Raw genomic sequence first — 16,119 nt, forward strand, 5'->3', positions numbered from 1 at the left:
ATCTGAAGTCTCTTTTATATAGACCTTAGTGGTCCCTAATACTGTATCTGAAGTCTCTTTTATATAGACCTTAGTGATGAGCATACTGCACAAAATTTCTAATATGGCAATAAAGTCTTGAATCATGTATGAATGTGTTAAATAAATTACACACAGATTATCACTTTCCACAAAAGTCCATTAAGATTTTAAGATAAGTTTTTTTTTTCTTTTTTAAATTAGTGATACAAAATCTGCAATAACTGAGTTTTTTGGCCACTAGCTAGCAGCGTAAACACGTTGCGAACACATATATCTAAGTTCTAAACAATCTATTACATTTCTTTTTCAACTTTTTTTCAACTAATATGCTGCTGCAATTTAGTTCTGTGTTGATTCTAACCGTGCTATGTCTCCATGTCATCTGGGTTGCTAAGGTGGTTGCTGTGGCTCAGATCAGAAGACGTATATTGTGGGAGGCTGGAGTTGGGCCTGGTGGCTCATCTCTGACATCCAGAGGTAAGATCTCTCTCTCTTTCTCTCTCTCTCTCTGTTTCTGGCTCCAAACCGAAGAAAATGTTCAAGTGAACTTTAGAGCCATTCAGTCTTAAGGTGCAGGGACTCAGATTTTTTTTTTGTATGTGGTGTGTCCAGCGCCATTGAGCAGGCCGTCTTTTTTCAACCAATTTAAGACATGTTAACTCATGTTGAATCAATGTCAGTGGGAGGGACACAGTCAGCCCTCGCGCCCCGAGTTATTTGCTGTCTGCTTGGTGTGTCACAACCTTTTTAATGGCTCAGTGTCCCAGACGTAGACAGTCAGGAAGTCATTCAGCATCACGTTGACAGGTCTAAACAGCGTTGTCCATCCACACATTAGAAGTCATACCTAGAGAATGAACAGGCTCTTCTACGTAATGTATACAATAATCTCGCAGAAATATGTCAAATATTTTTCATATATGCATTACAACTTACTATGCATCTGGACAACTAGTGGTCAGACTATTTAACTCTCATGTTGTCCTTGGGTCAAATTGACCCGTTTTCAGCTAAAAAAAAAGAATTTTGTCACAAAAAATTGGCAATTGAAAGCGTTGAAGATGTCAACATTAAGAATATCAAAAAACTTTGGAAAAAAACAACAAAAATATAAAAAAGAATCCACAACATTGAAAAAGTGACAATGTGGGAATAAAAGCAATAATAATGTTGGAAAAAAAGTGATCAAAACGTTGTTTTTCATGGTTGACGGGAAGATAACACGTGGGTTAAGACCCCCCCCCCCCAGAGGACGTTTGGGGACCTTCCGACCTCCATTCCATCACCAGACCAGAGTTTTTTTGTGAAACAAAATGAATCAAAATCTATTGCCCAGTTTGTTGTTAATTTAGTAATAAGCACATTAAAAACAAAGAACTGAGCCAGACCGTTGTACTGGGTGACATATTCCTTCAGAACTATGAAAATTGGGCACTGTTTTTGTATGTCATTCACATAATATATGTACATTGAATATGAATACTCTCTAGGACAGCCAATGCGTTCATCATCGCAACAAATCATTGTCATGGGATTTGTTGATTATAAGAGAAATAATGAATTGAATTTTGTTTTGTTTCATAGGTATGTACTAGAAATGTCAATATTTTAAGATACCCTAAAATATACATTTTTTTCCATTAAGACTTTCCTACCCTTATTTATCCTGATTATTTATGGTAAATTTAGGCATCAATAATAAACATAATGTTAATGTGTAATAGGGGCGCACCACTGTCTGCTGCTTTTTAAGTGCGCTTCCACTAATCCAGCTTCAGAGAAAACGCTGGAAAGATGAATGATCATACATAAGGTCAGGGGAAAAAATAACTATACACACACACAAACTGTTAACCTTGTTGTGTGTTAAACTCCCACACTGGCGTTAAACGAAAACAAGAAAAGAATTTGCATGTAATGTTAACTTGATCATAAACGGGTGGTATGTGAGTTTTGTTTCTCTGCCAGAGTTTAAAACCAACAAACATAACCCAAATCAAGTCTAGTTCTAGAGACAAAACCTGCAGCTAAAACACTCAGATGGACTTTAGGAAGTGTTTGTTTGCTGTTGAACCCACTGTAAAGCTTAATGCTACCTACTCCCATAAAGCACTGTAAAATCTCACAGGTGTGACACTGGGATCAAAGTCCCTGATTTGATATCAATAAAGCAGATTTTGAATGCAATGAAACTACAGTCAGGCCTGTCATGTGGCCAGCTATCAGTGAGACAAATTAAAACTGAACAGGTGACCCCCCACATGTAGCTGAACCATCTGTTAAAGATGGAGTACAGTAATTCTAATGGACTTGAACTAACGTGGAATGTAATTCCTTGTTTTTGGAGCTCCTGGGTTTTGTTTGTATGGATTATGTGTAATTTTTGGGGAATGCATGCCTCTTTGTTTCTACTTTGCTAACCTGCTTTGCTTTGTCTGTTGTCCATCTTACCCTGCCTAAGCCTTAATGTGTATCCTTCAGGTTACGCATTTCCCATTAAGTGCTGCACTTTGTCTTTAGTTGCTCGGAGACGTAATGGTAGACCTCGACAATAACATAAAGTTGATGCATGGCTAGATTTTTAAATCCCCATTAAGAGACCGGCTGTCCCAGGAATCCTTTCTTGCGTATTTTTATTGTGCATTTTGGTCACGTGCAGCCAGTTTTGGCAACCTTTCAGATGCCGTCTTGGATGATTAAAAACAGGAGAGCGTAGTGGCCCCTTCAGCTAAAAGCCGTGTGTGTGTGTGTGTGTGTAAGGACAGCAACATAAGAACAGGGGGGGAGGGGAAGGCAGTGTGGCTTCCCGCTCATGATGCAATAATCATGTTATCATCCAGGCATGTGACTCATTGATCCAGTTCTGTTGAAAGAAGTGGCGCTGGTAACAGAGAGGCTTCTCTTCAAACCCTTGATGCATGCTCTCATGTCTTTGACTCTGAAAACAGTGAATTTAAGTCAGTATTTATTGTAAAAGAACAGCTGTGGCTTTTTTTTTTACCAGCTCTGAAATATAATCCCACTTCAACAAACCGGCCAGTACTGAAGCGGAGGATAGCGGTTGTTTGTAGAGGACATTCTCACGTAATCTCAATACACACTGTAATCTTGGAGAGGCGCTTGGCTCAAGAATCCTTTCAACACTGACTTGAGTTTCCATCTATGGACCTTGCGCTTTTCCCCGATTTATTGAGAAATGTATCAATAGACGGAGACGAGAGAAGCAGTGTTTTAGTTGAGACGATCAAGGATAGGTAAGAGGTCATTTGCAGCACCGCATCGTATATGAAACGGGCCTTCAGTGCTAAAACTGGCAAAGCAGAAGGTCCTGTCTTTCACCCCCTCCCTCTTCCCTCTTTTCCTTAACCCTGGTAACTGACATTGCTAACAGCTGTTGTCCAACTTACTGTTTTGCCTCTGCTATTCCCGCCTGCCTGCCTGCCTGCCTGCGTAGAATGTCTCTGGAGGTTATGACCATCCTCTGTCGGTGTGAGAATATCGAAACTTCGGAGGGTGTTCCCCTGGATGTGACAGGGGTGGCTCAGGTAATGCATTTCACAAGACCAACAAACAAAAACTAAAAAAAAAGCAGTGGCTGGTGCTTGCGACCAAAGGAAGACTCAGGAAGATGGTTCAACTAACAAGCTAACGTTGTCCGCTAACCGCTTTTCTCCTCTTCATGGCTTTTCTTCTTCTGCAGTGGAGGGGAGACAGTCACCTGTCACTAACTTGGGCTTCGCCAATAAAGCGGAACTCTGAGTCACTTTTGGCAACGGGCTCAATGAATGGAAGGCTATTGAAATGGCTAAAAGTAGGATTTGAGGAACCCAATGTTAAATACAAATTCATTTGAATTAATTTGAACACAATTACAGCAAAAAAAATCAAAATCCTACAAAGTCTCTTGTGGATAGCTTTTCATTTTGCCCCGTTGTTAGTGATCTGGAGTCCTTGGGTGAATGGGTTCACTTTGTCCTGTTTTTTTCCCTTGTGTTCCAGCCCCTCCCTTCATTTGCTTTCCCTCTGAACATGTCAATTTTTATTTTATATTTTTCCACATTCTCCAACAGGATAACGCTTGAGATTATGACCCTGCAGCCCAAGTGTGAGGATGTAGAGACAGCGGAGGGTGTAGCTATTACTGTCACTGGGGTGGCTCAGGTAAATCACCACACTTTTCTGGGAATGCCGGTTCAGACTCCACTAACCCCCCCCCCCCCCCCCCCCCCCCCCCCCCCCCCCCCCCTTCCCCCAATCGTGCTTTTTTTTGGCTTAACCCCATGATAACATCTGAGGTGGTAAGTCAAACAAAGGGCTCAAGTTAAGATGCAAACCAGTATTTTTTGATTAGGACACATAAAGGGCTACATCCACACAGCTCCATTTTCATTTTAAACCAGTATTTTAAAACAAAAACAATCTCTGTTCTCTCGAGCATTTTATCACTGTCTAACGAATCTCCGTAAATACTAACACGCCTGAAAATGCATAATCATAGACCGTTCATGTACACAGGGCATGCGCGTGCCAGTGAGGCTGACAACGCTGCCGGACGCAGGGAAGTCATGCAAGCGTTATAAAATGCAGAACGTAACCGCTCATGTGCTGCTAGCATCGACAACACGGTCAGAAACGCCTTCGTTGTCCATGTTTGGTCAAGGCTGATGTCGTTTGTTTTCTTCTGGTCACATGATAAGGGCGTGACGAATCAAGGAAGGTCACGTCTTGACTGATCACGCCCAATTAGCGAGTGTACGTGGGTGTCTGCGTCGTTTTCCAAAAGTCTTTGTAAATGTCATTTTAAAATGAAAACGTAGTTGTGTGCGAGTAGCTTGAGTTAGATGTACATGCAGTAATGTGTCCGATTATAGTCAATCTCAGTGCTGTTTTCTTAGTGCCAAAAATAACCTTTTTTGTTTTTGGTTGACAACTTTAAGTTCTTAAAGAGAAAATCCACCTGAAAATAAAGCTCACATGGACACTTGATGCGGAACAATGATATTATTGTGGAGATTGTTGTTAGTGATAAAACATTAGGCAAGATGAAGAAGGGCTCCTTACTCCGCTGTTGTGCAGTAACACAAAGCAAAGCTATCTCCACTGCAAACATTCAGCTCTCTGCTGCCAGTCCCTCACAGTGAAGGACAGAAGGTAAACACTGTGATGGCATGGCAATGGTCTCCCAAATCATTCAGTAATGAGACAAAGCAAAACCTTTCTTTAGTCGCTCCTTATAACCGAGTGAATGAAAGAAAGTAAGTAAACACTATACTGTGGGGAATATAATCAAGCATGATGAGGCCTGATCTGTGCCACACGTCTATCTAGTGGTGCGTGGTTGGGATTCTGTCAGTCCCAAAGTTGCTGAGGTTCAAAATCTACAATGTAAGTATGTATGGCAGCCCTTATAAATCCAGTTTCAGTGTCCTTGAGCAATAAACTGTATCCCTACCCTTAATAAAAGGGACATTTAGTTTTTTTATGGTGGATTTTCTCTTAATAGAACCAGCTACATCATATACCCCTATTTTCTGCATTTCTGTTTGCAAATGATATTCTGCTCATATATTCATTTCCCCTTTTTTGTCGGCATGCCAGTATTACTTTTTGGGTTTGAAAGAAGATGCCTCATTATCAGTTCTGTGTTCCCCCCCTCTGTGTTTTTGCAACATGCATGCTGACAATGAGCCCACTGTGTGGAGCTGAACAGCCCCTCACTCTCACACAGTTTACCTCACAGAGAAGGCTCATCATGCCACCGTTTGATTGGTCCAACCTAAACCAACGCCATTGTGGCCATGTGTCCCATGACAACAGGAGTAGCGTCTCCTTGTTATATTAAAGAGACACACATAGAGGTAGAGACGTAAGGAAACCAGGGCAGAATATTAATCTGGGGTATTGTTTTAACTTTTAATGTCAGGTGGATATCAATCACACTCTTCCATTTCAGTCACAGTTTGCCACACAACATTCAGTTTTGTCCACTTTGACAGCCTACTTGTCAGTTATCAGTAAAACAACATCAATTCACGGATCCAACAAATCCATCACCTTAAAAAAAATCTTGGAAGTTTAGACATTTGATCAGATTTCCTGTAATTGTGTTTTTCATTTTTGTGTCACGATGGAGCTGTGGGTTTGGAGGAGGAAGGGTGGTGTCTCAAGGGCAATGGGGGGGTGTGCGTGGTAGGTCAGGAGGAAAGTGGTAGAGATTACCATTGCACACTTTATTCCAGCGTCAGCCGCGGCACGGCTCCCCCTGCTGTCTGTTTGAGCTGGCCTGGGCGGGGTTGTGTGGCTGGCTTGGAATGACGTCCATCTTCCATGACTTTGTGTTCATTCCTGGTATAAGTGCATGTCGCAAAACAAAACCATGTGCAGACCACTCGCCTAAGGACCCAGCTCACTCTCTCTTTTCTTCCAGCTCCCGTGGAGTACAATATCACCCAAAACCTTTTTGATTTCCTGACTGTATAATAACCTCTCTTACTGTGGATGACTGTCCTTGTGTTTATCTTGTAAACCTCAGGTCATATCCCATGATTGTCCTTTTGCTTAGTTTTATTGTAAATTAGCCCACTGGTGATTTGTCTCCCCCCCCCCCCACCCTTGACCTTGTAACCGCAGCAAACAGTTGATTGCTGGCACTGCATCACCATGAAGCTACTTTAGATGTTAGGATTTTCTTCCGTGTTGTTGAAGTAGAACTTCATTAACGGGGGTAAATCCTTGTGTATCATGAAGTTTTATAGTGGAGTTTTAATTATAAGTACATGCTTTGCTTATCATCATAAGCCCAAAAGGTTTGAAATGACCATTGTCTGCATCTTATGCTATTGATCACAGATGTAAAGCATCTAACAGCTGATATATATTTTTTTAATCATAGTTTGACCTGAAGGCCATGGATCAGTCAGCACTTATAAAATGGGACTACAGCCACTCAGTTATATTTAAATGATGCTCTGTACATGCATAGCTGGAATGGTGTGTTGAAATATAACAATGGAGAAGCATTTGCAATTTTGCACTTAAAAACTTGGAACATGAACTGTTAGTTTATCATAAATAATCTGGCCATATTGAATGTGAATGATGTCAGTGTTGGCCAATATGTTCCTAACCCTTGTTTAATCAGGCTTACAAATACAGTGCTCAGCTGTGAGTGTATGCAGCCTTGCATCCCCCAGGCTGCTGCTGATGTTGTCCTATTTTTTTGAACAACTTAGAATTAAAGCAGTTCATCACACCATAGACAAATCAATAGCAAGGATGCAGGATCATAGGTTTGATGTACCCAAAAAATTCCACTGCGGGCTTTGAAAGACTTTTCTTAAATTCTATTTTTGTGTTAATTCCCCCGTTCTTAATGTTGTGCTTTCATTTTGGACTTGTTTTCTATACATTCCTGATGGTGTAAATGTGACAACAATGATGTGTGGTAACTGAAAAGAGAGAAAATGAGTCACAAAAGCTAGTGTGTGTGTGTGTGTGTGAGTGTCACGTTTTCATGGCTGCCTGTGTTTGTATTTGTTCCCGTGTTTGTGGAATGTGTGTTCAGCTGACGATCTTTGTCCACGTTGGCACCAGGTGAAGGTGATGACAGAAAACGAGCTGCTGGGTTACGCCTGCGAACAGTTCCTGGGGAAGTCAGTCGTGGAGATCAAGAGTGTCATCCTGCAGACCCTGGAGGGTCACCTGCGCGCCATCCTTGGTGGGTGCTCTCTCCAAACTGCATTGTCATAGTTTCCTTTTAGTATTTTTAACACATGTGTGCAGTCCATGTAGTTTGTCTTATATTCTAAGAAAGTACAGAAGGAGAGTGATTATGGGAGACAGAATGATAGCTCAACCTTATCCTCTCTTACTTATCTTTTCTTACATTAACAGAAAAAAATGTATTATGGAAACATCTTTGAATCAAAACACGTGACAAGCTAGTGAAAGACAGGAAGCCAACATGAACATTCATTGCTACCAGAAGATTTGAAATGGCTTTGGTTATCATGATTTGGGTTTCTTCTGAATGTAAATACATTTTCTGGCTATTTTATTCCTGTTTCACTAGTTTAAGTCTGCTTTGTTCAGTATGAGGTAAGAACTTAACAATGATTTGGACTGAGTCCCAATGTGAGTTTTACCAGAAATGTTTTTTTTGCAGATTTATATCTGCAAGCTAAGTTGCTGACTCGGCTCGCCCCAGTTTAATTTCCATGCTGGTAAAATGTGTTTGACTTAAACACAGTTTACACCCAGTAACCCTCCCACGTTGGCGTGGGTTCGAATCGGACCTGTATCCCCCATCTTTCTCCCCCTTTCATGTCGATCCACTGTCACTTTAATAAAGGGAAAAGCCCCCAAAATAATCTTTAAAACACACAATGTGTGTCAACAGCTGTGTGATATTATAGCAGCAATCGGCATGCACAACAACACAAAGATCCAGCAAGAACACGTAAAAGGTCAATTTGATCAGAGAGATCCGAATGAGACAAAAGGACACAGAATACAGAATACATAGAATATATTTAACAAAATGGCAGGTGCTGCTTCTGTTTATTTAAAAAAAAAATGCTTTTGCAAACATAATGGTAACCTTCCTCTGTGCCAGAGGAGCAAGTGTAGAGGGTTACAATGAAGATAGTTATATCTGATAATGTCACAGGTAATATTCCACTGTCTCTCTGTGACCTAGTGCCCATCTTTGTCAGTGTGTCCATGTCTGTAGAAGTTACAGTGGGAAAGGGAAGGCACTAACCAGCGTTGGCATCCTTTCAGGCACCCTAACTGTTGAGCAGATTTACCAAGACCGAGACAGATTTGCCACTCTGGTGCGAGAGGTGGCATCACCTGACGTCGGCCGCATGGGTATCGAGATCCTCAGCTTCACCATCAAGGTGTGAGACATCAAGTCGCCTTCGTTCTGCACTCATCTTTTGAACATCCCTTTTCTACATTTGAAATTAGAATAATTGAATTACTTGCCATACCATATTTTTTTCTCTCCCTCCGACAGGATGTATATGATAAAGTGGAGTACCTGAGCTCGCTGGGCAAAACGCAGACCGCTGCAGTCCAGAGGGATGCGGACATCGGCGTGGCAGAGGCCGAGAGAGACGCTGGCATCAGGGTAAGAGGAAATTTAAAACTACAACAAGAGCAACTGAAGTTAGTCAAGAGTCAAGTCAACAGCTGTTACATTAGGAAACCAGCACACTGCTCCGCATCCACCCCCCACCCCCCCGTCCTTAACCTCTGCACGTTGTCTTTTACAGGAAGCTGAGTGTAAGAGAGAAATGATGGATGTTAAGTTCTTAGCTGACACAAAAATGGCTGACTCCAAACGAGAGCTGGAAATGCAGAAAGCGTCCTTTAATCAGGAAGTGAACACAAAGGTATTACATTGTATAGCTTAGATTGCATTTGGAGCAGAATATTGTCAGCAGTCGAAGATGAGAGTAAAGTGTTTAAATATTGTTTTTTAAATACCCGCCTCTCTAGAAAGCAGAGGCTCAGCTGGCGTACGAGCTGCAGGCGGCCAAAGAGCAGCAGAAGATCTGCCTGGAGGAGATCGAGATCGAGGTGGTGCAGAGGAAGAAGCAGATCACTATTGAGGAGAAGGAGATCGACCGCACCGAGAAGGAGCTGGTGGCCACCGTGAAGAGGCCCGCCGAGGCCGAGGCCTACAAGATGCGGCAGCTGGCTGAGGGTCAGAAGTGAGTGGCTCCCACAGACGGTGTAAACAGTCCTCAACATGTTCTCAGACATCATCATTTCAGTCTAATGTCTCCGTACTGAGGGCTCATTTCCCTTGTTTCCATTTTGCCGAAATTCCTGATTCAAGTGTCCTTTTTTATTTTAAGTTGTTTACATTTATATCGTTATATGTGTATTCATTAAATGATGCACTAAAAAGAAATGGAGTCCCATAAAGCTACATGTGTATGTGCGTGTGTGCATGTGTGTGTAGGAGCTCAGCCCAGACAGGGGAGAGGCTGCAGTGTGATAATATGTTCTACAGTTTAAGCCCCAGGGCCAGTTTTGGAACCTATTCCCAAATAAAATTTAGAATTGAGATTTTCCTTTCTCATTGTATTGTAGGCAGTCTATTTTGACGTGTTCATCGTTATTCCTGTAACATGGCCACAATTAGGGCTTATTGACAATACACATCCAGTCATAAACTCTGTTTTGACCTAGTCTTGTTTATGATAATAATGTTTTATGATGCTGTTAAAGTTTATTTAACTCCATTTTTAATTCACATGTTTGACAATTTACATGACTGATTGGTAATGACAGTAAACGCTAAACACAGTGACGCTTCTCTAACCCAACCCCAGGATAAAGACGGTGCTCACGGCGCAGGCGGCGGCCGACAAAATCCGCCTCCTCGGTGAGGCCGAGGCCTCGTCCATTAAAGCGGTGGGGAAGGCCGAGGCTGAGAAGATGAGGCTGAAAGCTGAGGCCTACCAGCAGTACGGCGAGGCTGCCAAGACCGCGCTGGTCCTGGAGGCTCTGCCCTTGGTCTGTGCTTTTCATTTATATTTATTTAAGGGACAAAACCCCCAAGAAGTGACTAACTGAATAAATATGTTCATTTCATATCCTGTCATTTAAAGCCGGTACGAGGAGTGTTTTTTCCAGCCAACTAACAAAGCAGTGCTCTCTTGTGTGTGATCAGATTGCCGGTAAGGTGGCTGCACCCCTGTCCAGGACCAATGAGATCGTCATGCTGAGTGGAGACGGCAGCCGCGTGTCTGGAGAGGTCAACCGTCTATTAGCTGAACTCCCTGTGTCCGTCAACGCCCTCACTGGGGTGGATCTGACTAAGGTGAGAGAGCACTGTTCTCCACAGCAGTTCAGGTTTTTCATCACACACACTTGTAAGCTTGCATGCTTGGCTTAGGATTTGTGTTTGAACTTCAAGAACAAAAAAAAAAGACTCAAAGAAACTCATAATACTGTTGTTGATCCATACATCTGCTAGAAATGTGATTTTTAGTGGATTAAAACATAATTACAGCAGATGACCAGAGGGCATTTAATAGAGCACAAACACCACCCACGCTCAAAGAGGCTCCATCTTACCAGACTGCAGTTCCATGCTGTTAGTTTGCTGATCATTCACGTCTTCAGGGATTTTCTAGCAGGAATACATACATAGCAGTTTGGCTGCAGCCTAGGAAGCCATGTGGAGAATTTCACCCCCCCCCCCCCACATATGAACAAGGTTTAATATTTCTGACTAAAAACTGAAAGTCTTATTGTGTAAATTGAAAACTGTTTGCCATCCCATGATGGGCATTGAAGCTGTAATTCAACTGTTTGGCTGCTATGTCCAAATGGTTCAATACATCATATTTGCATATTTCATTCCAATGTGGGAAATTGCTGTGATGGAGACATAAGATCTACAGCTGTAGTTTCTGAACGTGTGACAGCACTGTGAGCCTGGCCCTCATATTTGTCACTGTCTGTTAAAAGCAGCCCTTGCTTCCCCCTGTGACCCCACAGATCCCTCTGTTCCAGAAGATGGTCAGCCCACAGTGCCAAGCAGCCGTCTGATGCACCAGGCCAGAGTCTCTGGTCCTTCAACATTTATCTGCCTCAAGCATGAAGAGAGTTTTTTCAGCCTCCGGTCCCTTATGCAACTGCCTTTGACCAGAAACACTTGACACCAAACAAGAGTTTTTTTTTTTTTTTATACTTTTACAAGGTTTTTAATTTTCTAAAGGAAAAAGCTGGGGCCTTACTTCTGAAGGACCAGCCTGTTATGTATTTTGGTTTGGATTTAGTTTTAGACACATTGATCACTGCACTAGTCAGCCAGGAGTATATGCTGCCAACCGGTCCAGTCCTATAAATCAGTCAGTTGGTCCACTTTGAATGGGGTGGTGTTAAACATTATTTTAGGCAGAACAACACCTCTGTCTTCAATAGTTGGAGCTGGAAAGAGTCCAAAAAACGAAGGCCAATTCAGAATAGTGTTCTCTGCTCCAGAGCTGTTAAAGTTTCTGCCTCAAATTTGAAGTGCACCACTTCCCTGTCAGGTGTTCTGGCATCCCTTCAGCTCGGGAGCAGAGTGTCCGGCCTCTGCCTCTACACCCTCGAACAGAGGCCAGTCAGTCGCAGTAGCCTGAGCCGCTGTGAGATGGGCAGCTTTTATTTCCTCGTTGCTTTTAAAACTCCTTTTTCATTTTATTTTTTATAGATTAATTAACTCAGAGAACATTTGATGGATTACCAAACTTAAGGCTGACCAGATCTTAACCCACTGTGATTGTAAAATGTACACTATATTACAATATCAGTAATATTTGAATCACCTGTATGATAATTCTTACCTCGCGGTATACTGTCATGTTGCCTGTCTTCTCGTTCTGACGTGCAGTGCCTGTTTACCACTCAAGTGCCCAAACCTTAGGACGGTGGTTCTGGATTTAGTTGGATTCATGTCAGAGTATGTCACTGTGTTTATAGATGGATGACGTTTTAATATTGTTCCCTGTTCTCATAACTTCTGCTTATACTAACGACTGTGTTTACGCTTCACTTTAGTCCAGTGTTTTAGCACATGGGCAGGTATACAATGCTAAGCTAACGCATAACACAAAGCCATACTTGGAGAAGATTAGCCTTAAAAGATAACCCTGAATAGTTCTTTTTTAGACGGTTTTATTCATTTTGTTACTCTTCTCTCTCTCTCGTTCCTCCTCCTGAGATGAATTATAGTCCTCCTTCTACGCAGGTGGTGTAACGTGTTTCCCCGACATCGTTTTGAAACGCAACCTTTTGCAGACGGTGTACACATTTGGTTCTTTAAAGAGTCACTCCTCACCTCTGCGGGTTGAAAGGTGCCACTGTGTTGCTTATCTGACCCCACCCAAGTTCAGGGTTCCAATCAGTGGGTCCGTACTTCAATAAGTAATAGATAAGAAGGGGGTCGCGTGTGTTTGTGTGACGGCTTCTAAGTTTGGTCAGTTTAATGTCAAACAGTTGGACCAGTGTCTTTCCTGCTGCAGCATGTAAATCAAAGGTAGGGATACCCATATTTCTTCTTTTTTATCATTTGTTGCTCTGGTTGATTAGGTCAATCTAATTCATACATGGAGGCCGTTCCAATCCTTTAACCGTTGGGAGCCAGATGACAAACGTCCACAGTGATGGGTGGTGTTAAGACCCGGTGTTGCAACAGGGTTCCACCTCTAGATGGCAGAACCAACACATTCCAGCCCATCATCCAACCAGTCACATTAGGAATTATCATTAACCACTTTACATAGTCTGTGAACTTACTTTTTTTATTTTATTTTTTGCCACTGACTGTTACAAAGTTATCATAGTCGCACCATTTTCTTTATTTTCTGTGAATGAACATAAGGCTCGAGGCTTGTTTTGGTCTGAGAAACGTCTTGATGTGAATGTTGAATTTTTATTTTTTTTAATGTGTTTCTACAACTCCTTTACTCACTGTAAATGCTGCCTGGCTTGCCTCAGATACAATGATGTGATGAAGCTATTGTTTAATGGCCAGTGTGTGATTAGCAGCATCTGATATCAGTCATGAGCCATTCAAACCTGACCAAGATCCCCTGATGGTCCCGTTATCAAACAGTCTTCAGTGTGGGGTTTTAAATCTGCTGCACAATAGGTGATTGGAAGTTTTTTTTATCATAAGGCTAGAAAAACACTGATCTGGAAATGCTAATCTACCCACTAAATGTATTTTCTAAATGCATTTAAGATAGGAAATGGACCAGTTGCCGAATGGTATGACAATTCAAAAGGTTGCGTTTGAGATGAAACAACGGAGTGGCTGTCCAGACCGAGCAAAGGTTAAAACAATTGAAATAAAATAGTTAACAACTGAGCATTTTACTTTGTAATTCTGTTTTTTTTATTTAGTAAAGTAGACGTTTCTTTGCTCGCTGCCTTTGTTTTATAATGAAGAGGTCATTTATACCTTTATTTTAGTGTGCAATTTGACTATTAATCATACACGTGGAAGTATGGGATATCCTGTCATGAATTTACTGTAAAACAGACTGATTTGTAGAATATGTACACACTACACATATGTAGTCTCCCGCTGGAAGTTGTCCTCTTTCTACTTTTTCTGTTTCTCTTGATGTGCTTTACAACATTCTGTACTGCAAATGTTCAAAGCAATACACAGATCAGTACATGACAAATAGAAATGTAGCGTTGGGAAGCATTCATCAGCTTTTCCTTTGGAATCTAGACCTCCTGAACGTCTTTTAAATTCCTTATTTTGGCCGTTCTGTTGTGTGCCGAGATTAATTTGATTCGCATTGTCTAAAAATAGCTGTGTGGCATTCTAGAGGAGAATGTGACCAAACACGATAGACCTACGCCTTAATTCTCGTCTTCACCTGAAGCATCTGTCGTCTCATGGAAATAATCTGTGATCTCTAGTCAAAGGATATTGTGGATTTATTTTGTGGCTTCTCATATTACACTGGCCTTTGGATAACGGATCCAGCATGGCATTTCAAGCATCTGTTCATGTTATTCTGTGTTGTGTGCGGCCCTACAATAAATGTTATACCACTTCCTGTTGGCCTCCCTTTCTGTCTGTTACAGAATATTAAATTTGGAAGGCTTGGCCTGGCATCTGAGGAGAAAACTATAACAAAGTACTGAATATTAGTCATGAAAAATGGACATGAAGGTAGAGATGAAAAGCTTTGGGTGAGCAGGAGCAAATGAGTCCTCCAATTAGCTGGATTTATCATATACATATCCTCAAAATGTAATCCTCCTTTAATGAGTATGACTAACAAATATTATGCATGGCTTGGGTATGTACGGACATATTTACCGGCCCGTTAAGTGCTCTGTTCTCTGGGAGCTGCCTAGAAAAGAGTTTTTTCTAATAAACATGACACAATAATTTTAAGAAAAACAAATGGACTTTCTCAACCGCAGCTAATGTTCAGGGTTAGTTTAAAGTCCCTTCTATACTGGATATAGTATAGAAGGGATATAATATATGAAATTAAATATGATTTGAGTGAAAAAACAATAAGTGAAGTTTTCATGCCATTGAAAAATGCTATGTAATGCTATTTTTGAGGGTGGCATATGTGGTTAATTTTCTTATTTCTTTACTCATATCTTGTATTGTTTTTTTTGTTATTTTTCCTGGATTTAATCGATAAGAACACAGGATACGCATCTACTGGACAAGCTTTTGCTTCAGCCTCATCCTTCAGTCACTGTTTACAGTTTGGGTTTACATTGTGATACGTATAAAATGATTGTGTATACATTATGTCGGCAACAACAAACCAATTCTCGCTTAGGGCCCCCAAAATATGTATTTACTCGTATTATTACAATGCAACATTAATATTCTTCAGTTAAGTTGTTAATAGCATTTCCTTATGAGGCACTGCCAGGTGCCCTTGAGCAAGGCAGCGGACCTGTTCCTCAGTCAGTCACTTTGTTTGTTGTGGAGCTTCTTTCAGTTTGACTGCAGTTTGGAAATGAACTGGCTCGCCAACACTGGCCCTTCGACAGAAATGCTGATTAATGTGTGTTGTCCGTATGAACAGGAAACTCAAATATTAACCCTTGTGTTGTCCATCCTGAGTCAAAAAAAGACAAACATTTGACATTTTGACTCATTCTGGCCTTTTTGTTTTGTTTTCACTAACACCACCTTACTAGTTTTATACCTTTTGAAATTCCTGGTCAATAACCTTCATTTATGTAGAATGATACCTAATATTTGAGTTGAAAAAGCAGAAATTATTAATTATTTTGACTGATAGTTACGTGATCAGTTGTATTTGTAATCCAATCCATTTTTTTTGTAGTAATGTTGTTATAAATAAATCCATATTTCAGACATAGACATTTTTTAAAGGGTCAGATTGGACTCGAGGACAACAGGAGGGTTAAAAGTAAAGCTTTGATGTCAGTGTTGTCTTATCTGAAGTGGGAATTAACTGCCATGTCCCGCTGCAGCTGATTTGGACAGCTGATAGAGGACATGACTGTACAGCAGGACCCAGAGACAGTTATACATAATAAGCATATGACATGTGACATAATAAACCTGAAGAG

General features: G+C 41.3%; 1 protein-coding gene across 2 annotated transcripts in view; it reads left to right on the forward strand.

Annotated features, from left to right (window-relative positions):
- Positions 1–11,985, forward strand: part of LOC117955963 (flotillin-2a) — a 14,686-nt gene extending 2,701 nt beyond the window's left edge. Inside the window, exons 2-11 of one of the 2 annotated variants that reach the window (XM_034890773.1) lie at positions 417–498; positions 3,476–3,566; positions 7,615–7,738; positions 8,803–8,921; positions 9,041–9,154; positions 9,300–9,419; positions 9,526–9,740; positions 10,368–10,551; positions 10,709–10,858; positions 11,542–11,985. In XM_034890773.1, the coding sequence (XP_034746664.1) occupies positions 417–498; positions 3,476–3,566; positions 7,615–7,738; positions 8,803–8,921; positions 9,041–9,154; positions 9,300–9,419; positions 9,526–9,740; positions 10,368–10,551; positions 10,709–10,858; positions 11,542–11,592 (1,250 nt within the window). In that variant the 3' untranslated portion in view covers positions 11,593–11,985. Of the gene's footprint in view, positions 1–416; positions 499–3,475; positions 3,567–4,091; positions 4,183–7,614; positions 7,739–8,802; positions 8,922–9,040; positions 9,155–9,299; positions 9,420–9,525; positions 9,741–10,367; positions 10,552–10,708; positions 10,859–11,541 lie in introns of both variants that reach the window. The other variant, XM_034890772.1, reaches the window with a different exon arrangement.
- Positions 11,986–16,119: the final 4,134 nt, after the last annotated feature.

Source organism: Etheostoma cragini, chromosome 13 (genome assembly GCF_013103735.1).
Source record: "Etheostoma cragini isolate CJK2018 chromosome 13, CSU_Ecrag_1.0, whole genome shotgun sequence".
Classification (NCBI taxonomy): domain Eukaryota; kingdom Metazoa; phylum Chordata; class Actinopteri; order Perciformes; family Percidae; genus Etheostoma; species Etheostoma cragini.